The sequence below is a fragment of the Dipodomys spectabilis genome, unplaced genomic scaffold (assembly GCF_019054845.1).
Source record: "Dipodomys spectabilis isolate Male_0828 unplaced genomic scaffold, ASM1905484v1 ptg000163l, whole genome shotgun sequence".
Taxonomy (NCBI): domain Eukaryota; kingdom Metazoa; phylum Chordata; class Mammalia; order Rodentia; family Heteromyidae; genus Dipodomys; species Dipodomys spectabilis.
Genome location: NW_024870840.1, coordinates 14,898,437 through 14,922,656, shown reverse-complemented (window position 1 = coordinate 14,922,656; position 24,220 = coordinate 14,898,437). Strand labels below are relative to the sequence as shown.

The window sequence follows — 24,220 nt, the reverse complement described above, 5'->3', positions numbered from 1 at the left end:
ACACAGCAGTCTGAGGCAGGAAGAACATGAATTCAAGGCCAGCCTGGGCTATATATAGTAAGACTGTCTCGAAGAAACAAAAAAAGAAAGAAAAAAGAAGAGGGGTAAGAGTAAAGGGAAGAAGAGAGGAAGGAAGAGGAGGCCCATACCACACTGCCTCTAGTTTCTCTGAGAAATAAAACATATCAATATTACATGTTAAGTTAAATAAGTAAAAGGCTATTATCCTGAAGTTGTCTCCAGTACTTTTGGTTCCTATGTAAAAAACCCTGCAACCCACCTCAATATAAAAACAAACTTGAAACCTAAATTAAGAGTGAATTTTTATAACAAATAGCTGGGTTTCAGCCCAACACATATAGCTGAACTACGGCAGTAACTGACAACTCATCCACCATGTCCAAATAAAGCAAGGGTCTGGCCATTACCAATACTTTATTTCCTTTTTGGCTAGAAGGGCACGCTGTCCTCAATGCAGTAAAGCTCCCTGAACTCCTTTCCATTAAGGGTGCTGCCAGATCCATGAGTTCATCTTTGCTCAAATATCCTCTATTAAACTCAATTTGTTTAAAGTTTTCTTGAACACAGAAGCCCACAGGGACACCAAACAGCCAGTGAATCGCTGCTTTTTTCATAGAACAAGCACCTGATTTTCAAATAATTTCTTTCTTTTCATCACTTGCCAGACTGTCCAAAACTTCAATCTTGCCTATTCCACCTCCTGAATTCGGAAGCTTAATGGTATCTATGGTGACTTCACAGGGGGCACTGTTCTCTTCATCCTCGGACTCCGAACTGTCCTCAGAAGTGTCCTCTGAACTCTCTTCTGAACTATCCTCTTCTTTTGAATCTGACTGATTCATCTCAAATAACGCCACATCCTGTAAAAGGTACAAGGTGAGAAATCTATTTCAGAACAGTTCTCTAAAATGCTACAGTGAGACCAGGTGCCAGTGGCTCACGCCTAACTACTCAGGTGGCTGAGATCTGAGGATCGCCCAGCCCAGTCAGGAAACTCCGTGAGACTAATCTCCAACTAATCACCAGAAAACTGGAAGTGGCGCTGTGGCTCAAGTGGAAGAGCGCTTGCCTTGAGCTGAAGAGCTGAGGGACAGCACCCATGCCCAGAGTTCAAGCCCCATGACCAAAAAAAAAAAAAAAAAAAAAAAGCTACAGTGAAACAACTAACGATTCAGGATAAATATTAAAGTACAGAGGTTGAAAAATGTTTTTAATACAAATGGCATTTCCATGCTTTTAGTTATCAGGATCTATCATAATCACATAGCCAGCTTTGGTTTGGATGATTTCCATTTGCTAAAGTCTAAAAACAGTCTGCTGCAGCCTAATTTTATAATCTGTATACTTCCATCAACTTTCATTCAAAAAAACATTAGCATGAGTCAGGCAACATACTCGGCTTAGGTGTAACAGACTTAACAACAAAAACATCAGATCAAGCCAGGTGCTAGTGGCTCACACCTATAATCCTAGCTACTTAGGATGCTGAGATCTAAAGATGGAGGTTCAAAGTGAGCTGGGGCAAAAAAGTCCTGTGAGACTCTTATCTCCAATTAAGTACGAAAGAGCTAAAAATGGAGCTGGCTCAATGTGGTAGAGCACTAGCCTTGAACACAAAAACTCGGGGACAACATCCAGGCCCTAATGGACTGGCACCAAAAGAAAAAGAAAAATCAGAACAAAATTCTGCCTTCCATTCATAAAGTTTACACAAGCAAGGTTTAGCAAATGTATAATCTGCAGGCCACATCACATCTGCTACCCGCTTTTGTTCAGCAACAAACTAAGAATGTTTTCTGTATTTTCAAGGGCTAAAGAAAAGAGTAGGGCTGGGAAGGTGGCTCAGTGGTAGAGTGCTTGCCTTGCATGCATGAGGCCCTGGGTTCGATTCCTCAGCACCACATAAGCAAAAAGAAAAAAGCTGGAAGTGGCGCTGTGGCTCAAGTGGTAGAGCGCTAGCCTTGAGCTGAAGAGCTGAGGGACAGTGCCCAGGCCCAGAGTTCAGGCCCCACGACCAGACCAAAAAAAAAAAAAAAAGAAATGTACTCACTATCTTGCCCATGTAATTGTAACCCCTCTGTACAGTATTTTCACAAAAAAAAAAAAAAAAAAAAAAAGAATAGACTCCAAGGAGAGGGTGGAAGTGGGAAACCTGTTAGAAATTATTGCAATAGTCCAGGAGAGAGACTAGAGAGGGAACTTCAGAAGTTATCCAAAGTGGTTGGATTGAGGATAGATTCCAAAGGCAGATGCCCAGATTTACTGATGAATAAAGTATTATTAACCTTGGTGTCAGCAAGGCCCAGATATGTGTAAAAGGAATGGTACTGAAGAAGGAAAATGAGTATAAAATGAGACTCATTTCACAGGAAGCTTATGGAACCAGTTTGCACTCATATTCAATGAATCAGATGATAATTCCAATTCTTTGGGGGCTTGGATGGGGAAAAAAAATCTATATAGGACATTTAGTAAATGAATGTTTTCAGGATAACAAATTTAATATCTGACTTTGAAAAAGCTCTCCTCTGGCTTCCTATGATTAAAGCCCTAGAGTGTGCCAGAGAAGCTTCTGGACCAGTAAGTTCTGGAAACATGAACTCTACAAAGGAAACTAATGCTTGGAAACAAAGTGGAAAGGCTCTTGTTCTTTTTGCTTTTATTTCTTACTGCTGGGTTTTGGTTTTCTTTTTTAGATTCCCCCCCCCCCCCCCCCTTCTACCCACTCGTTAGGTGTCAAGACACACTGACAACCTCAAGAAATCAAAATGAAAATCAAGCACAGTTATTTACCATTTGTATAACATTTTCAAGAGTCCCATCAATATTTTCAATGTTGAAACGGCCAGGTGGAGCAACTGCCATTTCTTTCTGTAACTTTTCATTTGCCTGGGCCATCTGTGGGAGAAAGGTCTGTACTTGGTCTAATACTATGGAGAAAAATATAGGAGATCAACATTTATGTTAGTAAACTGTACAATCCAGACTTCTCTGAAAACACTTCTAAACTGAGTAGTGGGAACACTAAAAGTCTTTTCAGCTCTTTTCCATTTGACCATTTGAATCTCCACCCTTGGATGATTTTTTTTTTTTTGGGGGGGGGGGGGGTTGGTGGTAAGAAGCCACCACATGCTAGGCAAGCGCTTGACCACTGAGCTACAACCCCAGACTCTCTTCAGCACTCCTACAGCAACAAGACTCCACAATTCAACAATTACATTTCAAGGGGCTGGGAAGGTGGCTCAGTGGTAGAGCGCTTGCCTCGCATGCCTGAGGCCCTGGGTTCGATTCCTCAGCACCACATAAGCAAAAAGAAAAATACCAGAAGTGGCGCTGTGGCTCAAGTGGTAGAGCGCTAGCCTTGAGCTGAAGAGCTGAGGGATAGAGCCCAGGCCCAGAGTTCAGGCCCCATTACCGGACCAAAAAAAAAAAAAATAGACTAGTGCTCTACCACTTGAATCATAGCACACTTCCATATATACAGTATACTTTGAACAAGTATTATTCTCCCTCCTTATAGTCCCTGCCTCTTCCTCTCTTCCTTGGTGAGGTTATTAATACAAGGTTATTAAATCCCATTCCCATCTCTTACTAAGTTCCTTTAAGCAAGTTAATTAAGTAATGTTTGTTTTTGCCAGCCCAACATCTATTCCCTTCCTTCTGAAAACATAATCTCAGTGAGGGTCTGGCTATGTAGCCCAGGCTCCTTTCCAAGATCAAGCTCTGTTTCAGCCTCCCAAGTGCTGGGATTATGGAAGTGCATCCCCCCTTGCAATGAGCTTCCTTTCAAGCTTGGGTGACTCTTGTTCCTAATTGCATACCTGTTTATATCTTCCACAGCATGTCTCACTAGAATTTGATCCAATTTGATGGAATACAGGGTCACAATGTTCTCATCAGGCCAGTAAGTCATCAGTCTGAGACTTTTAATTAAATTGTTGAAAACTCCTCTTTGTCAGAGAATGAGTGACTGAATATGCTGTTGGAAGATAAGCCTGGAGCTTCTGACAAAGTGGCTTTGGGGAGAGACGGCTCTGGAGGAAGCCACTATCTAGGAAAGCAGAGCTGCGACACATGGAGCTGCCACCTTGGATTTTGGTAAGTACCTGCATGGAGGTGCCCTTGCCATTACTGCATCTTGGCTCTCTATTTCCATTTAAATGAGCCAATATAGTTGTCTCCTTTTTCTTTTCTTCAAGCAATCTGAGCTGAGCTCCAGTCACTTCAATTAAGAGTCTAGGGAAGGCATGTGAGTTCATCACTCTAAACTACCTATGAAAGACGCTGATAATTGCCAGGTGTTCTGCTATATATACAAAAGCCAACAAACAAGGGACATTCAGTTGCTTTATCTGTCAAGAGGCCTAGCACACAACCATGCACATAATGGGCTCACAAAGCTTATCAGGCCAATGCTATGGCTATATAACAGCTGACTAAAATGCCCAGAATGTGGAAGAAAAAGGCCAAGTATGAGCTTTAATTGTGAAGTACTGCTCAGAGGACTCCCATGAGATCACGAAGTGCTATAAAGCCCCATGTCTGGCACATATTAATGAGTGACTATTAGTTCTCATTCTTCTTCAGATACACAAAGGAGGAAAATACAGATAAAAAAAATAATGAATAAAGTATTTCTGGGTCTGCAGGTTCACATCTGTTACCACAGGGGCTGGGAAGATGGCTCAGCATGCATGAGGTTCATGGGTTCAATTCCTCAGCACCACATAAGCAAAAAGAAAAAAGCCGTAAGTGGCGCTGTGGCTCAAGTGGTAGAGCACTAGCCTTGAGCTGAAGAGCTGAGGGACAGCGCCCAGGCTCAGAGTTCAGGCCCCACAAAGGACAAAAAAAAAAAAAAAACAAAAAACAAAAATAAGTCAGTGGCAGTAGCTCACACCTCCAATTCTAGCTATTCAGGAAGCTGAGATCTGAGGATCACGGTTTGAAGCCAGCCTGACAGTAAAGTCTATGACATTCTTATCTCCAATTAATCATGGAAAAAGCTAGAAGTGGCACTGTGGCTGGAGTGGCGGAGTGCTACCTTGGGGCAAAAAGGAGTTCAGGGACAGTGCCCAAGCACAGAGTTTAAGCCCCAGGACTAGCAAAACAAAACAAAAAATAAAAAGGTCTCAAACTGAACATCTGGAGAAAGAAAATATATCTGACTTGGGCTGGGAAGGTGGCTCAATGGTAGAGCACTTGCCTTGCATGCATGAGGCCCTGGGTTCGATTCCTCAGCACCACATAAGCAAAAAGAAAAAAAAGCCAGAAGTGGTGCTGTGGCTCAAGTGGTAGAACGCTAGCCTTGAGCTGAAGAGCTGAGGGACAGCGCCCAGGCCCAGAGTTTAGTCCCCTTGACTGGACCCCCCACCCCCAAAAGAAAAGAAAAGAAAATATATCTGATATATCTGACTCAATGGATTAGACACTGCAAAATATCAGTGAATTTAAAACACAACAAAAGACACTATCTAAAATAAAACAGAAAAACTAGAAAACATCAAACATTTATTAGTGGGCTCTGGGACTTTAACTGGAAAATTTATATATAATCTGATTCCCTTCAGGAAAGGTGAGAGAAAAAGAGGGACAGAAAAAAAAACCCTCTGAAAAAATAATAGCTGAAAAATTCTCAAATTTGGTAAAACATATAAACCCAGAGATCCAAATAAACTCTAACTCAAGAATCATAAAAACTAGCTGGGAGCCAGTGGTTCACACCTATAATCCTAGCTACTAAGGAGGTAGAGATCTGAGGATTGTGCTTCACAGCCAGCGGGGGCAGAAAAGTCCATGAGACTCTTATCTTCAATAAACAAAAAAATCACAAAAACTATAGAACACATCATCATCAAATGAATTAAGGAAATAATAAAAGGAGAAAATCTTGAGCCAGGAGTAGTGGCATGTCCCTGTAATTCTAGCACTCTTAAGGTAGAGGCAAAAGCATCACAAGTTGGAAGCCAGCTTGGGCTAATACCAGACCCTATCTCAAAAACAAAATCCCACATTGAGTCTTACGTGAAAGCCATTTGAACAAATCACAGGAGTATCTGTACAGCAAGATGAGAGAAGAGCTAATGAAGAGAACTGGCCCTGTTGTGTCACTGTTAACCATTACCATCTAAAGAACTGTCCAATTCAATGGATATAGTGGTGTTTTCCATAAATGTATATTGAATTTGGGACTCAGTAACATCTAAAAAAATTTCTCATGGAGACTAACAATAGTTGTTTTGTTGTTGTTGTTATTGTTAAAATAGTCATTCTACATTGCCCAGACGGGTCTCTAACTACTGGACTCCAGTGATCTTCCAGCATCAGCTGTGACCGGTGTGTGTCACCATACCCAGTATCAATAATAATTATTTTTTACTTCTAAAGACTCATCTTAAACAGCCTTTTAGGAAAATTTATGCTAAGACAGGGGAACAATCTAAACCATTTTATTCTTAGGCACTAACTTTTACAACATATGACTTTTGTTCCACTGGATTCCAATTCTGACCACAAAGGCAGAGACTATTCCATCAAGTAACAGCTTGATGAGCCAAATCTAAGCATCAGTGAGCACAAGATACTTACATGGACTTCTCTCTATACGAACTGTCTTAAGAGTAGAGGTCTTTCTGGGGTCAGGCTTTGAGTTGATGAGTAGCCTGTTCAATATACCTGCAAACACACATACACTTAATTTACTATTGCACAAAAAAATAAGGGTGCTGGGCTGGAGCTGTAATTCAGTGGTAGAGTCCTTGTCTAGAAAGAGTAGGGCCTTGGGTTTTATCCCCAGTACCACAAAGGAGGGGGAGGGAGGTCGGCCAACAAACATCCCAAGACCTGTAAGTCTTGACTATCCCCTATCCCACAAGATGTTAAAACAAAAAAAAAAAAGGCACTCCAAGTTGCAGTGCAACATTTGGTGGTTCGGGTACATCCATCTCCCCTTTCTCCAGTCCATGGGATTTCTGAAGACAGGATTTACAAAACTCAAGACTTTGCACGTGTCTTAAGGTCCAGAAAAGCCCAGAAAGGCCCAGAAATCCTGTTCATCAACGACAGCTGAGGAATCACCTATTCAATTCAGGAATGGATTAGAATTAGACGCAGACTTTGAAGCCAGAAGGCTTAGCACCAAATTCAAGTTTTGCCACTTCCCAGCCAACCACAAGAGCTCCAGAAAGCCGCCTGTCTGTCTGTCACACACCCAGCCTCCGTTTCCCTTCTTCACAACGCAGAGAGAACAGAGGACTGGATCCGCTCCCTCCGGGGCCCAGCACGCGCTCCCAGCGTGGGCGCTCGCGACGCCGCCGCCGGAGCGTGCAGCGGACGCGGGGCCCTCCCGGGCTCAAGCACTTCTCCTCACACACGTTCTACGGCCTCTGTGAGAGAGGAGTGGCGCCGGGATTCGAACTGAGGAGCGGCAGGGGAGCCTGAAGGCGGGGTCTGGGTGCTGGGAAGGGGGCCGGGGTATCAGGCACCGCGATCCTCCGCTTCCCCGCCACCCGCCAAGAATCCCCGGCCCGCGACCCCACGGCGGCCCCAGCGCCTCGCTCACGGGAAGTACCCGTCCGCGGGGCTCCACCGCGTGGGTGCTCCCGTCCAGGGGGTGTACAGGAGGGGGGGGTCCCCTCCACAGTGGGGGCGGGGCACCGGGCCCCCAACCAGGAGCCGCCCCGCCGCGCATGCGCGCCCCACGGCCACGGCCGCCGCCGCCGCCGCCGCCAGACGGCCCTCACCTCCTCCGCCTTCGCTCCCCGCCGTCAACAGCTCTTTGGACACTGACGCCCTCGAGCAACCTTGAGTGGATGGCGAAGAGCTCCCGCCGGCCACGAGCTCGGTGTGGACCTCCATGCTTCCCGACAGCGTGCAGCAAAGCGCCCGGATGCAAGGACCGCGGTTCCGTCAGAGGGCGGAGGCAAATCAGCTATTGGAGAAAAATGGGGAAGGGGCGTGGAGAGGGGCGGAGCTGGTTGGGGGGCGAGGGGCGCGGCTAGCTACGATGGGGCGTGGCTAGCGAGGCGGGGGCGTGGCTGGAGAGGGCCACACCCAGCCCGGGAAGGACGCTTTGCTAGTACACCTGTGTTTACTGTTGTGGGTCTTATCTGGAAAGCGGTTGAGACTCCTGAGGTATTTTCATTAGAAAAAGTTTGCCAGGCTTGATTTAACTAAAAAATTATTTTTTTTAAGTCAAACGCCCTCCTTGTCATTCTTTGGTGATTCAAGGTTTCATGATGTTACCCTGTAGCACCGGCTAGCCTCAGCTTGCAGAATGAATAAAGGCACATTCGCCATCACTCTGACACTCATCACAATAGTATTGACTGTTTAAAAGCCTCGGTGTGCAACAGGTCTCTAGACCACTTCATTTTGCAAAATTGGAATTCTGGGCTAGGGTGTTGTTGCTCGGTGGTATAGAGTAAGCTTAGCATTCAGGAGACCCTGGTTTGTTGCCTGGCACGAAAAATATTAAATCTTCTTCAAAACAGGAAACTGTACCTAAACATCTCTCAATTTCTCCCTCCCTCAACCCTGGGAACAGTCATTCTGCTCTCCATGAATTTGACTGTGCCATATAAGTCGGTTTATATGTTTAAGTGGTGGGCTTATACCACTTAAAATGTTTTCAAGGGTTACACATGCTAATGCATGTGAATCTCCCCTTCTTCCTTTATTTCCTCTTCCTCCTTTTCCATGCTGGTACTGGGCTTAAACTCAGCACCACTCAAGGCTGGTGTTCTAACACTTGATCCGCACTTCTACTTCTGGCTTCTTGCTGGTTAATTGGAGATAAGCGTCTCACTGACTTTTCTGCAGCAGCTGGCTTTTAACCATTATCCTCAGCTCTCAACCTGCAGATTACAGGCAGGAGTCACCAGTGCCCAGCATGCTTTGGTATTCTAAGTATTATGCTCATTTTATCCAATGGCTGTTATAGAAAGAACAGAAGGGAGTTATCCTAGTTAAAAGAAGACAGTAAGTGCAAAGTCTAGAGTCAGTAACTTCTGGGCAGGGTTGATGGAGACCCATTGAGCAAGCAAGATCAGCAGACTTCTGGGTTCTCAAAGCTACTTCCTACTAGGAATAGGGCTTGTTAGCAGCATTACCTGTATTAGTGGAAAAACTCAGTAGGGACCTATCAACTGAGAGCTATAAGAGATACAAACGTCACACTGAATTGATTTCAATTAGCCAAAATTTCTCCAAGTAGTTCCTTCTGCCTGGCGTGCTCTTTCTTCCCTTTCTGATTATCTTCATTTCACTGATATGGAATGTTAGGCACACTGTCAGGAAAAATATCAATTCTTCACCAGTCAAATAGGGGACATAATCGTACCTAAGGTAGAAAGCTGTTGTGAGGACTGGGTTCAGGTGCAGAGCAGTGAGCCCTCACTGGATGGCTCCTGTTGTAGCCAAGCAACCCCATCCTTCTTACAGCTGAACCAAAACCCCTCAGAGCATCCATAATGTCTGTCCTTCTCTCATACCCTACATTGAGCATTTTAGCCGATCCTGCCTTTTTTACGTCTATCCTCAAACAGGTGAATCCAGCTTCTTACTATTTCCTATGTTGCCACTCTGTTCTGGGCCACCATCCCATTACCTGAATTGTCAGCTTTCCACAGGGCTTTCATTGACCTCTAAGCAGAGTTGGCCACATTCACTCAGATCCTTTCAGTGTCTCTATCTCAGAATCAAAGCCAAAAGCTTTACTATGGCCTATCAGTCACTTTTCTGATGCACTTGCTACCATCTCACTACAAACAGGACTCATTAAGCTTGTGTTCTCTCTCTCTCTCTCTCTCTCCCTCCCTCCCCCCCCCCTCTCATATGCCCTGTTCCTCTCTCCCTCCCTTCCTTCTCTTCTTCCTCCAGCTGGTAATTGAACCCAGAACTTCTTGTATGCTAGGCAAATACTCTACCACTAAACTATTCCCCCAAGCCTATTTTCAGTTTCCAGAACAGAATACAAAGACTTCTGTCTTAGGACCTTGGTGTTCGTTGTATTCTTTCCACTGCTCTCTTGCTCCTTCTGCTCAAACTCAGTGTCCTTAGATTACTCCAAATAAAACAGACTTCTCAGTCTCCCTACTCCTGCCCCACAAACTCTCCACCTCCCTAACTCTGCTTTATTTCTTTCTGTAGTAGTTATCACCATATGGCTATACAATACTTTTTACTTGCTTATTGTCTTTCCTCACTTCAACAGGATTCTGCAAGGCAGATGTTTATTTTGATCTCTACTGTATTGCCAGAACAGAGACTGGGAGAATAACAATTAAGTGCTCAATAAGTATTTGTAAGCAAATGAATGATGACATATATTTGGCACACAGGAGTTACTTCCTGAATGTACAAATAAATGTTCTAGATGCTTTCAGGAAGGATACTGATGGTGGGGGTGGGGACAGAAACTAGGATATATGTAGAACATTTGTCCTCAGGCCTGTATGTCTTCTGAATGATAGCTTTTTTTAATGCTTGAAAGGGGAGCACATTAGGAGATTTTATTTACTTTTAAGTAGTTTATACCGTGGTGTATGAGCCTCAGTGAATACCAGAAGCATTCACAAAGATCCTTATTTACTGGTCTGAGGGGAGGCTTGGGTATTTGACTTTTTGTATGTCTCTGTTCAAGGCTCAGGCTGGCTTTGAACTTACACTCTTCTCTCTTTGTCTCTTTTTTTGGGGGGAGGAGGGTCCAGTTGTGGGGCCTGAACTCTGGACCTGGGCACTGTCCCTCAGCTCTTCAGCTCAAGGCTAGCGCTCTACCACTTGAGCCACAATGCCACTTCCGGCTTTTTTCTTTTTTCTTATGTGGTGCTGAGGAATCGAATCCAGGGCCTCAGGCATGCAAGGCAAGCGCTCTACCACTGAGCCACCTTCCCAGCCCCTCTCTTTGTCTCTTGAGTGCTGATATTACAGAAGTTCACCATGGCTGGCTGAAATTTGACTCTTGGTTCCTGCATATGAAAACTGGAGTTTTAATACCATCTTCATAGTGTGTAATGATTAAGTAATCTTTGTAAAGTATATCACACAGGAAATAGTACTCTTAAAGCTCAGAGAAGCTGGGTACTGGTGGCTCATGCCTGAAATCCTGGATACTCAGGAGGCTAAGATCTGAGGATCATGGTTCAAAGTCAGCCCGGGCAAGAAAGTCCATGAGACACTTATCTCCAATTAACCACCAGAAAACTGGAAATGGCACTGTGTCTCAAGTGGTAGAACGCTTAACCTTGAGCTGAAGAGCTGAGAGACAATGCCCAGGCCCAGAGTTCAAGACCCACTACTGACAAAAAAAAAAAAAAAAGAAGATGAGAGCTTATGTCCTTACAAATAAGTATTGTTACTTTTATTCTCTTATTACTTGTTCTCATAAAATTTAGTTTTGATTTTATCTCAGTCTAAATCTCTTAGCTAAAGGCATAGCTAACTCAGTAACAGAGAGTATGCCTAGCATACATGAGACTCTCGGTTTGATTCCCAGCAAAATACACACACACACACACACACACACACACACACACACACACACACACAACATATAATCTTAATCTAAATGTTTACTTTTATTCCCATATTTATGTTCTATACATACATATAGTCAGAGCAAGTAGCGATGGCTCATATCTGTAATCCTACCTAATCAGGAGGCTGAGATTGGATGATCAAAGTTCAAAGCCAGCCCAGACAGGAAAGTCTGTAAGCTCCAAATAGCCACCAAGAAAAAAAAAAGTTGTGTCTTAAGTGATAAAATACTAGCCTTGAGCAAAAAAGTTCAGGGACAGTGCCCAGCTCCAACCCTGATTTTAAGAACCAGAGCCAGCACACACACACACACACACACACACACACACACACACACACAACACACACACACAGAATTCTATTTGAATGACATTGAATGCAGTATATCGAAAGCAACCCCAGCTGGGCACCTGGGGCTCTCATGTGTAATCCTAGCTAATCAGGAGGCTGAGATCTAAGGACTGAAGCTCGAAATCCGCCCTGGCAGAAAAGTTCATGAGACTCTTATCTCCAGTTAACCACCAAAAAGCCAGAAGTGCAGGTGTAACTCAAGTGGTAGAATGCTAGCTTTGAGTAAAAGAGCTAAGGGGTAATGACCAGGCCCTGAGTTCAAGCTCCAGTACTGGCACACACATAATAAACTCAAAATTGGCCCCTTCTGACCTCTTCCTTGTGAAATGAGGTTCTCTGACAAAGTTTCATCAGTATTGAAGAATCTGCAGGCTACTTGACCTTGGCTGTGTTGAACACTTTGATTGTGGAGAGATGGAATGTGGTAGGTCAGAGGCCAAAATTATCATGGGCTATTTAAGGCCATTTAATACTCAATTACCTTAGCCTTTGTAACTGACCTCACATTTTCCTGGGAAGGTTCTCAGAATGTATCTCTAAGTTTACCAGACCTCTTGCTTCCACCAAGCCAAGAATACCATTTCAGAAAAATTTCTGCACCTCGCTAGAGCCTGCATATCTGATGTCCCCACAAATGCCACTGGTAAATGTATTGATTTATGACTTCTACTCTGTGAGTATAAAAGTTCATTTGACTTTTACCCATGGTGCAACATGTCAATAAGGGTAACTTGAATCTCTGTTCCCTAAGCTATGGGCCAATCATATTTGGCTCAAAATAAATATTATCTTAATTCCCTTCAAAGTCAGAGAGTGGCATACACTGAAGTGAGACACTCAGGAGTCATTCTGACACAGTTTTCCCTTTACCATTCACACACATTCAAGCTCTCTATTGCTGTTCCATCTATGACCAGCATCTCATCTCCATCACCTGCAAAATGGTCATCATATACCCCTGCTGGGCCCTCCTCATCCATTTTCTTTCTTTCTTTTCTTTTTTTTTTGTTGGTCATAGGGCCTGAACGCTGTCCTTCAGCTCTTTAGCTCAAGGCTAGCCCTCTACAACTTGAGCCACAGCACCACTTCTGGCTTTTTCTGCTTATGTGGTGCTGAGGAATCGAACTCAGGGCCTCATGCATGCAAGGCAAGCACTCTACCACTGAGCCACCTTCCCAGCTCCCCTCCTCTTCTTCATCCATTTTCTACATTACAAACAATTATCCCCTACAAGTGTGACAGTGATTGTGCTGAGTCCTCACCAACTTTTCAGTGGCTTCTTCTTGTCTTTAAAAGTAAGTTCAAAAAGTCCTCAGTATGAACCACCTCCTCCCCCTCCCTCCCAGGATCATCCTGTCCCTTGTCCCTTATCCCTTTCAGAGCTAGCCATTCAGCCTAACCTCAATGGCTTTTACCCAAGGCCTTGACAGGCAGAAACCCTCTCTTCCAAAAGGCCTTGGAACTAGTTTCTGAAGCCAAGGTACTCCCCCTTCTTTTGTTGCTTGTCCAACCCCTTGTTCATCGAGGCTCAGATTAAATGTCACTTCCTCAAGGAGATCTTTCTCATCCCAGAGCACACAGGTCTCTTTGTTACAAGCATTCATACTTCCCAGGCATTTTCCCCCCTCAATCACCACAATGACAATGTGTAGTAATCCTCAGTTCTATGCCACTTGTTTCATATTTGAAATTGACAGCTGACAAGCAGAAGATGGAGTTGTGATGTGATTGTTGTCTCCTACACATATCAGGACTGAAGTGTTCAGAGGAGGATCTTCCTTTACTTGATTCCAACTTGAGTTATTTTTCAGGGCTGAAGTTCCCACTTTAAGTTTGAGTTCCCACTTTAAGCTCAACCTATCTCAGAAATACATACATGAGGTATAAAGTAGAAAGTTGTTACATCTAGATTTATTGAAATGAAAGGCAGTTGGAACTATCAGCAATGTCAGAAAAAAAATGGTAGAAACCCACAGAGGTTTACTTACCCTGTGTGTGCTTTGTATAGAAATCCTGAAAGACGGGCTGGGAAGGTAGCTCAGTGGTAGAGCGCTTGCCTTGCATGCTCGAGGCCCTGGGTTCGATTCCTCAGCACCACATAAGCAAAAAGAAAAAAAGCCGGAAGTGGCGCTGTGGCTCAAGTGGTAGAGCGCTAGCCTTGAGCTGAAGAGCTGAGGGACAGTGCCCAGGCCCAGAGTTCAGGCCCCACGACCGGACCCAAAAAAAAAAGAAATCCTGAAAGACTACATGGCTCCGGGAGGGATGCTTATCTATTGAATTACTAATTACTTTCTAGTTATGTGTAATTCAAAACAATAGTAAAAAACAAAGATTATCTGGAAATGCAGTGAACATTGCTTCCCTATGTCAAAGGGCAAAATTACATCAATTTTAACAGGCTTTACTTTTTTATTGTGAAGTATTGGCCAATACTTCACAAAACAGAATGAGTGTTTGAATGAGTCCCTCAGAGGAGCATTCTCTTATAGACATAAAAGGGTTGTCTTATAGACATTCTCTTATAGACAGTCTCTTATAGAAATAAGGAACTAAAAGCTTGTTTCAAAATGACTTGCCTTGCAAGCTAGACAGGGAGATTGAAAAATATAAAAATAATAGCTCAATCAACATCAAGTTGTTTTAAGGACTAAGACAGAAGTTACTTTATAATCATGACAATTGAAACTAACCCATTTCTGGTGGGAGTAAATGAACAAATTTGTTTCGGCTTGATGTCATAAAATTTTAGTATGATTTACTCCATTTTGATTTTTAGCCAGCTGGGTGGCCTAGCCCAGGAACATGTCCCAAACAATGCTTTCATTCCTGAAGGTGTTTTAAAATCTTTTAAAAAGTATTCTGTAAAACAACAGTGGTCAGGCATAGTGGTTCATACCTATAACACCAGCTACTTGGACAGTAAAGGAGGATTCTAACTCTAGGTCAGGTATGGCAAAAGCAGAAGACCCTACCTCAAAAGCAATCCTGATATAGTGGTGCAGTAGTGCCAGCCTGTGGTGCTAGCTACTCCAGAGACAGACGTAGGAGGATTATGTGGAAGGGAAAAGACCTCTCTGGTAAATAACCTAAAAGCAGACAGACTGAGGAAATGACTAAGGTGTAAGAGAAAGACAGAGTTCAGTTCTAAATACTGCCCCAAATAGTCAAAACGAACAAACAGACTATGCTATTATTAAAAAAATATTACTGTGGCCAAGTGTGGGTGGCTCTTGCTTGTAATCCTAACTACTGAGGAGGGTGAGATCTGAGGATCATGGATCTAAGCCAGCCTGGGCAGGAAAGTCTGAGAGTTTTTTTTGTTTTTGTTTTTTTTCTAGGGGCCTGAACTCAGGACTTGAGCACTGTCCCTGAGCTGCTTTTGCTCAAGGTTAGCTTGAGCCATAGTGCCACTTCCAGCCTTTTCTGTTTATGTAGTATTTGTGAGGAACGGAACCCAGGGCTTCATGTATGCTAGGCAAGCACTCTACCATTAAGCTACATTCCCAGCCCGGGGAGACTCTTATTTCCAATTAATCACCAAAAAGCCAGAAGTGGGCCTGTGACTCAAATGGTAGAGCACTGGCCTTGGGCACAAAAGCTCAGAGAGGGCACCCAGGCCCAGAGTTCAAGCCCCAGAAGGGGCACACACACATGCATATCACTCCAAAAGCTCCACTTATCCAGAAGGTGAAAGCTCGAAGACTCGTGGTAAACAGAAGGCAACAAGTTGGAGTTTAAACATATGCTGCTGTCCTTCACCACGCAAAAAGCCGCAACTAAGCCACTGGTGTAACTTAGAATCGGTGGAAGCTCTGATGTCAGGCAAAGAGTGTATATAGTCAGAAGTGTAATTTATGTTATTATCCTTTAAAGATATGGTTTTGCTGTGTATCCCAGGCTGGCCTCCAGATCACGGTCCTCCAGCCTCAGCCTCCCTAGGAATTTGATGACAAGCTTGCAATATCCAGGCCCTCCAGCAGTGTGATTTTAAACGTGAGTTTCTCAGAGTTAAGGGCCTGAGGACTAACACTTTTGTTTTGTTCGCTGGACTAACCAGGGGCGTATCCCATTTCTCAAATAACACACAGGGAGCTCAATAAATGGTTGTGAATCACATCTAAATGCTCAATAAATAGTAATTAAATGAGCCCTCGGTTTCACAGGACAAACGTTAGGTCATTTTTACCTAGATTAAAAAAAAAAAAAAAAAAGCAAGCGTGGGCAAATCTAAAGGCTTTGGCCTTCAGGCCACCTCGGGGGCCCGGCTGATCCCACCCCTATCTTCCCACCCGGAGGGCGCCAGGGGATGACCTAACTCTCATCCGTTTCGGTCGGGGATTTCAGCACGTGCACAGACCACGCTCCACGCAGCCAGGCGGAAGAGCACGCCCGGAGTCACAAGCGTCTGGGTTTTAATGACAGTCTACGGGAAACCCGAACCCCTGCGAGGTAGGGGCCCCTCGGCCTCGCAGCAGAACCGTGAGTCACGGAGAACCGGGCTCGGATGCTGGAACGGGCGAGGCGGATGGGCTGGGTGGGTGGGTGCGCATCAGGGCTCCCCGAGAAGGCCCCAATCCTCCTCTCCTGGGCAGCGCGGTGCCGCCCCTGGCCAACCCGCCAGTTCCCGGCAGAGACATCTGCCCGGGCGCGGCCTCGGGTCCCCGCGGGGCGGCACCGGGGACCCGGGTCGCCGCGGGGCCAGCCACATCATCAGTGCTGGCTCACCGCGGTAGCGAGGAACTCCCTCGTGTGCGCCTGCGCGCGGGGGCGGGGCTGAGCGCGTGCGCGAAAGGGGCGGGGCGCGTGCGCTGGGGGGCGGGGCGGGGCGGGACCCGGGCGAGCGGCCTGAGGCGCCGGCCGGCTGTCAGCTCAGGGCGGCTGCAGCGAGGAGGCGCCCGAGCCGGACGCAGTCCCCGGCTGGAGCGGCCGCCAGTCCCGCCGCAGGGTGCGGAGACTAGGTGAATGCCCCTCCCAGCCCTTTCGGTCCTCCCTCACCCCGGGCCGCCGCCCGCGCTCCTTCCGGGCAAGTGGTCGCTGAGGGAAAGTGTGGGCTGCGGCCGCGGCGCGGGGTGCCGGCGCATCCCAGGTCTCGGGCGGGGAGGGCGGGGGGGAAGGAGAGGGTGAGGCGGGGAGCGCCGGGCGCGGGAGGCGAGGGGTGGGGGGTGGGCGGGGAGGTCGCGGGGTCGTCCGCGTGGTGGATGGGGTTCGCCCGAGTCCCCAGGCCCGGGGCGGGGGCGCAGCGCCGGCCCAGCGCGGGCGGCCTCACGCCGGGACCCACGCCAGCCGCCGCGGACCCGCCGCCCCCGAGCCTGGACCGAGCGGGTGCGATGGAGCTTGGCCACGCCTCGCGCCGTGGCCGGGTGATGGGTGGAAGGTGAGCTCGGATGCGGACCAGGCGGGACAGGCTCGGCCACCCCGGATTCCTGCTCGGGGCGTCCGCATTGCCCGGCCACCGCCACCGTGGGCTGCCATCCTTGGCTTTGTGGGATGTGCAGTCTGAACCTCCAAACCGCCCAGGGTTGGTTTCCGGATGGAGGTGGCCACGGCGTAGCGTCTCAGGGGTTACCTAGACATTCCGTTTATGTGTGGATCGCACCCAGGGCATCTCTTTGCACATGGTTTTTTTTTTTTTTTAATTAGGCACCCTCCCAAGTGTGGCTTTTAGTTTATTCATGAAGTTTTGCAACTATCACCGCCACCCGGAGCATTTTCATCGCCAGGAAACGAAAGCCTGTTCCCGTTACTGGTCCCTGCTCCTGTCCCCTGACCCCCACCCCCTGGCAACCACTGCTTTCGGCTTCTCTGAGTTTGCCTACTGTGCACGTTTTATATACAGGGAATCCTGTATATAGAAGTCGCTGACTTCTTTCACGAAGCTGAATATTTTCAGGCTTCATTCAATGTCGAATCAGTACTTTATTTTAGTGCAACTCAATGACATGTGGGTACCACGGCAGCACGATGTGTCTGTCTGTCCTTCCATTCATTCATAGGCACTGGATTGTTTTTCACTTCTTGGCCATTGGATATAAGACCGCTGTGAAGTTTGACTTTTTGAAAAACGTCTAGACTTTTCCAAAGCAGGTGCACCATTGTACATCCCACCAAGCTGTGAAAGAGGGTTTAATTTTCCTCCACTTTTCCACTCCCTCTCCTTCCCCCTTCCTCTTTCTTTCCTCCCGTCTCGCATTCTCTTCCCTTCCCCTTCTCTTATTTTCCTTTCCCTCCCCCTTCTTCCCTCTCTCCCTCCCTCTCTTTCTTCTCTTCTCAAGCTTCTCTCCTCCCCTTCTCCTCCTCCCCTCTTCCCCCTTCTTCCCTCTTTCTCTTCCTTCCTTTCTTGTACTGGGATTTGAACTCAGTACTAATCTGTGTTATTTTGTAGCCATTTTAGTAGTAGGTACAACTGTTACCTCTTTGTAGTTTCAGTTTTCATTTCTCTAAGGATGGAATTGAGTGTCTTTTAATAAGCTTCGTGGCCATTTATGTATGCTGAAAAATATTCAAATCATTTTCCCATACTTCTATTACCTTATTTATTTATTGGTTATTTTTGAATCAGCATATGTAGTCGGGTCCGATCTTGAATTTGCAAGCATTCTGCCTCAGCTTCTTCAGTGGTGACATTATAGGTATATGCCAACAAGCTGGCTGGGTTGTATGACTTTTTACTTTTGAGTTATATTGTGTCCATATAGAGAAAAATATTTAATTTTGAGGACTGGCACAGACTAAAAATAAAACCAACAAATGTACCAAAAAACTGGAATGCTTATATAGGTTCTTGGGTAAAAGTTGGGTGCTATTTAAGTTTTTCAGAATACCTACCTGTTAACTTTCGGGCATTGTATCGGCCCTTTCTATATTCTGGCATTTTTTTTGGGGGGGGGGTCTGGTCATGGGGCCTGAACTCTGGGCCTGGGCGCTGTCCCTCAGCTCTTCAGCTCAAGGCTAGCACTCTACCACTTGAGCCACAGCGCCACTTCCGGCTTTTTTCTTTTTGCTTATGTGGTGCTGAGGAATCGAACCCAGGGCCTCAGGCATGCAAGACAAGCACTCTACCACTGAGCCATCTTTCCCTCCCCTATTCCAGCATCTTGAGAAAAGCTACAGAAGATGTGGCCCTGACCAGAGTCAAGAGAGCCCATTCATAGTTGCCTTTTTCATATATTCAGTGCTAATCACTTCAATTACAAATAATTTACATTAGTGACTAGCTAAACTAATAATGAATTGGCAAGCATAAGTTATCGATTAAAATGTCCTACATTTATCTTCTCAGGGCAGTTGAAGATCTTATTTTCTCTTGTTTATATGGTTTTTATTACAATTATATTTATATGTAGGTGGTAAATAGTTTTGATGGTGCTAATGTTAAGCCATTTATAGCTGAATGAACGTTGAGATGCTTATTGCAGTTTTACTTTCTGAGTGCACACAAATTCAGCCTCTGATCTTTCACAGCAAATATTATTTTAAAAACCATGACACTTTCTCCTTGGAATTCAAGCTCTTTTTCCCCCTCTGGTTTAATATAAATGTCACTAAAGAAACAAACTGAAGCCAGGCATAATGGTATGTGCTGGTAATCTCAGTATTCTGGAAGCTAAGGCAGAAGGACCAGAAACTTGAGGTGAGCCTGGGCTTCAAAGCCAGACCCTGTCTCACCCCCTGCCAAAAAAAAAAAAAAAAGGAAAAAGAAAAATAAAGAAAAGATTTAATAATACTTTTTTTTTTTTTTTGGGTCCAGTCGTGGGGCCTGAACTCTGGGCCTGGGTGCTGTCCCTCAGCTCTTCAGCTCAAGGCTAGCACTCTACAACTTGAGCCACAGCGCCACTTCCGGCTTTTTTCTTTTTGCTTATGTGGTGCTGAGGAATCGAACCCAGGGCCTCAAGCATGCAAGGCAAGCGCTCTACCACTGAGCCACCTTCCCAGCCCCTTAATAATACTTTTTAAGGCATGTCTAGGAAGACTTTATTCAGGACCATCAGAGTAGTACAGGAACCGAGCAATAGGATTTGGCATTTGGGGGAGAGATTTGACTGAACTCTAAATACTACATGAGAGAGTAGTTAATTATGGCCAAGAAAAGTATGAGGTTGTTGGATAGAAATATACTAGAGGAAACACTAGAGGTTAAGGGAATTCTGTCCAAGTCAACATAACAGGATTCTTGCTGGAAATGGGCCAAGGTCATCAGACATCATCTTAGGAATGGTGGAGGAGGCAGAGCCTGGTGTGATGACCAGGCTAAATTGGTTTTGACGGCATTCTTTGCTAAAACTCAATTTTACAAGGACGTGCACACATGGGCATGACTAAAATTGGTCAGTGTTTAAAAGTGCTAAATGCTTGGGGCTGGGAAGGTGGCTCAGTTGTGGAGCGCTTGCCTTGCATACCTGAGGCCCTGGGTTCGATTCCTCAGCACCACATAAGCAAAAAGAAAAAAGCTGGAAGTGATGCTGGGGCTCAAGTGGTAGAGCGCTAGCCTTGAGCTGAAGAGCTGAGGGACAGCGCCCAGGCCCACGACCAGACCCAAAAAAAAAAAAAAAAAAAGTGCTAAATGCCAGAAACTTTATAGAAAATAAAGATTTTCAAATGGAAATAATAGCTATTCAACTGAAAAGTGTGAAGTGAAAGTCTAGTACTAATGGCTCATTGTGTGTGTGTGTGTGTGTGTGTGTGTGTGTGTGTGTGTGTGTGTGTGTGTAAGTAAGTACTGGGGTTTTAACTCAAGGCCCCACACTTCTCTCTTGGCTTTTTTGCTTTTAGCTGGTGGTCTACCACTTGAGCCATACCTCTACTTACAGCTTCTTGCTGGTTCATTGGCAATAACATTCTCATGTGGCATATTTGTCTGTTTGGTTTAGCTTTGAACTTTGATCCTTAGATTCCAGCCTCGTGAGTAGCGGAAGATATTGGCAAAATGGGCTATCCTGAAGCTTTTAATTTTTAATTAATTAATTTATTTTTTTGTTGGTTGTGGGGCCTGAACTCTGGGCCTGGGCACTGTCCCTCAGCTTTTCAGCTCAAGGCTAGTGCTCGACCACTTGAGTCAGAGCACCACTTCCGGCTTTTTCTGCTTATGTGGTGCTGAGGCATTGAACCCAGGGCCTCATGAATGCAAGGCAAGCACTCTATCACTGAGCCACCTTCCCAGCCCTCCTGAAGCTTTTAGTAACACTTTAGAAAGTCAAAAGAAAGGGGCAGTAAAAACTGGGAATAGTTTGGGGACACGATCCCTAGTCGATGACCAGAGCTGACTGATGTGTCTCCTTATTTTGGGGTTCTAGGGACACCTCATCCTCTCTCTGAAATTACTGCAGTTAGGTTTGCTTAGCTTAAAAATATGTAGCTTTCCACATATATGTATATGTATATATACATACAACATATATAAAAATATATACACATATATGTACGTTTATATATATGTGAAAATAGAATTGTTAGTTACTTACTCTATTTTAATGTGAATGGATTTAATTAGGTTACTTTCTTCCTTATCAGCTAAGGAAGTGGGTCTTTTTACTGAAGGGGAAATAGAAGAGGCATATGTATGGTATCAAACTTTGTTTTAAAGATGTGGGCAAACCTGTATTTCAAAAGGTGTAGGTGTTGAAAATGGAGGTCTTTGGACAGTGTGAGGTATCTGGAAGATAGAAAAGCAAGAATGGTTGGTTTGGTGCTGTGCACCTATAATCCTAACTACTTGGGTAGGGGAGGTAGGATGATCACTGAGGCTAGCTGAGGCAAAGCATAAGACTATACAGAGAGAGAGAGAGACAGACAGAGACATAGAGAGAGACAGACAGACAGAAAGACAGACAGACATAGAGACAGAGAGACAGACAGACAGACAGAGACCCAGAGACAGACAGAGAGACAGAGAGAGACAGAGAGAGAGAAACAACTAAAAGCAGTAACTAGGGACATAGCTCAAGTGGCAGGGCACTCAAATATGGAGCACTGAGTTCAGTCTCCAGTACAACTAAAAGAAGAAAGAAAAGCAGGAATAAAGATATTGGATAGGTTCAACTAAGACATTTTTTTTTCTCTAGGAAAAAGGTGTAAGTATGAAAAGTAGAAGAAACCTTTCTTCTGTTCCATTTTTCTTCTCTCTGGCCACAGCTTGCTCCTTCTTCCCAACTTTTGTAGAAATAAGGCTGGGATTAGTGTAGTTCCTGTTCAAGCTTTCACCAGTGTGCTCATTATCCCCCTTCAAAACTGAGATCAAGGGTGGTAGCCCTCACCTAAAATTCCAATTACTTGGGAGGCTGATGTAGTTCAAGACTAGCCTGCACAACAGAGCTAGATCCCATCTAAAAAAATCGAAATCATCCAGGTACCAGTGGCTCACATCTGTAATGCTACCTATCCAAGAGGCTGAGATCTGAGGATCTAGGTTAGAAGTTAACCCAAGCTGGAAAGTCCCTGAGACTCTTCAGACTTTTTTTAAATCACAAAAAGCAGAAGTGGAGCTGTGTCTCAAATGGTAGAGCACTAGCTTTGAGTAAAAAAGCTCAAGGACAGCACCCAGGCCCAGAGTTCCTAACCCCAGGACCAAGGAAAAACTGAAAAAACATTGAAATCAGATTCTAGAAGTCAAATGAGATTTAGGATACTATTATAATAAATAACATTACAATGAACAGTATTCTAAATCAGGATTGGGGAACTTAGGTTAGAGTCATAACTGTAGCATGAAACAGTGCAGGAAGGAAAGGCCTGTCCTGAGGAGCTTATCTGGTTGGAGTTGCAGGAAAGGAAACCTTTCTCTTCCTTAGAGCATGAAGAGACCTAGTGGGCTCTGGTATAGCTATCTGTAATAATGACTATTGTCACTGTCTTAGCAAGTAGTTAATTTCCTGTAGGATAGGGTGGGAACCATTTCTGTGCCAAGGATTATTTGGCTATTATAACATTATTTCAGGACCTAAATTTACTGAAATTCACTTTGATAAAAGCTCCTGATTATTGAATTTTGGGTCTTGCCTGTGGTTGCCTAGGTAGGGCGAGACCAGATAATTTCATGGGCTGTATTTGGCCTGTGTGGTGGATGTTATCCTGCTGGAGGGGATAGAAAAAAAGAAATGTTCCGTTCATTCTCTTTTTCCCACTTAAAGTGTGAAAAGCACTTTGCCATAGCAGAGGGATAAGCAGCCCTTGTTTCCCAAATTAAGTGTGTGTGTGTGGGTAGTAGAGTTTTGTACCTGGCCTCAGAATTTAATCACCATTTATAAATGGAACTGACCATATATTTTCCGTGGAAATAGCTAGACTTCTTAAACATTTGCAAGTGGGCGATCCTTTCACTGCAGTTAGGTACATAGATTATTCAAGTCCATTTCCTTACTTGTTTTATTCTTCAAATATTTATTTAATGTCTAATGTGTAACAGGCACCAGGCTAGGCTCTCAAGATTCAGTAACGAGGCAAATGGACCCTTTGCTTCCTGGGCATGGATAGCCTAAAAAGACAGTTGTAGAAGTACAGAGGACTTTGGGGCCACCAAGGAAGGAGCACTAGCTTAGAAGGCCAGGAAAGAGGGGCTGGGAAGGTGGCTCAGTGGTAGAGTGCTTGCCTTGCATGCCTGAGGCTCTAGGTTTGATTCCTCAGCACCACATAAACAAAAAGAAAAAAGTTGGAAGTGGCGCTGTGGCTCAAGTGGTAGAGTGCTAACCTTGGGCTGAAGAGCTGAGGGACAGCGCCCAGGCCCAGAGTTCAGGCCCCACGACCGGACCCCTCCCCTCAAAAAAAAGAAGGCCAGGAAAGAGGAGGTAACAGTGCTTGATTGGAAATGTACTCATTACCTACTCATGTAACTGTAACCCCTCTATACACTATTTTTACAATAAAAAAGTATTAAAAAAAACAAGAAGGCCAGGAAAAAATAGTGTTCAGGATCTCAGATTGTGATTACAATCAAAGGTATTGGGGAAAGGATGGACAAGTGCTTTAAGAGAACCTAGAGGGCTGGGAAGGTGGCTCAGTGGTAGAGTGCTTGCCTTGCATGCCTGAGGCCCTGGGTTCGATTCCTCAGTACCACATAAGCAAAAAGAAAAAAGCCAGAAGTGGTGCTGTGGCTCAAGTGGTAGAGCGCTAGCCTTGAGCTGAAGAGCTGAGGGACAGCGCCCAAGCCCAGAGTTCAGGCCCCACGACTGGACCCCCCCCCCCCCCAAAAAAAAAAGAGAACCTAGATGTGGTAGCATAAGCCTGTAATCTCACACTTATGAGGCTGAGGTAGGATGTTTGAAAGTTCAAGGCCAGCCTGGGATACATAGTGAGATCCTGTCTCTAAAAAAAAAATGAGCAAACA

At 45.1% G+C, this 24,220-nt stretch overlaps 2 protein-coding genes across 2 annotated transcripts in view; one reads left to right on the top strand and one right to left on the bottom strand.

The window, feature by feature from the left end:
- Positions 1-647: 647 nt before the first annotated feature.
- Nopchap1 (NOP protein chaperone 1) lies at positions 648-7,922 on the bottom strand. The gene is made up of 4 exons (XM_042693195.1): positions 7,761-7,922; positions 6,607-6,693; positions 2,815-2,951; positions 648-881 (listed from the first exon to the last, which is right to left on the bottom strand). The coding sequence occupies exons 1-4, from the start codon at positions 7,873-7,875 to the stop codon at positions 654-656; spliced, it is 567 nt and encodes a 188-aa protein (XP_042549129.1). The 5' UTR covers positions 7,876-7,922; the 3' UTR covers positions 648-653.
- An 8,839-nt stretch (positions 7,923-16,761) lies between these two features.
- The window catches only part of Slc41a2 (solute carrier family 41 member 2), a 91,793-nt gene continuing 84,334 nt past the window's right edge, over positions 16,762-24,220 (top strand). The window contains exon 1 of the mRNA XM_042693343.1: positions 16,762-16,862. The gene's annotated coding sequence lies outside the window, so the exon portion shown is untranslated. The remainder of the gene's footprint in view (positions 16,863-24,220) is intronic.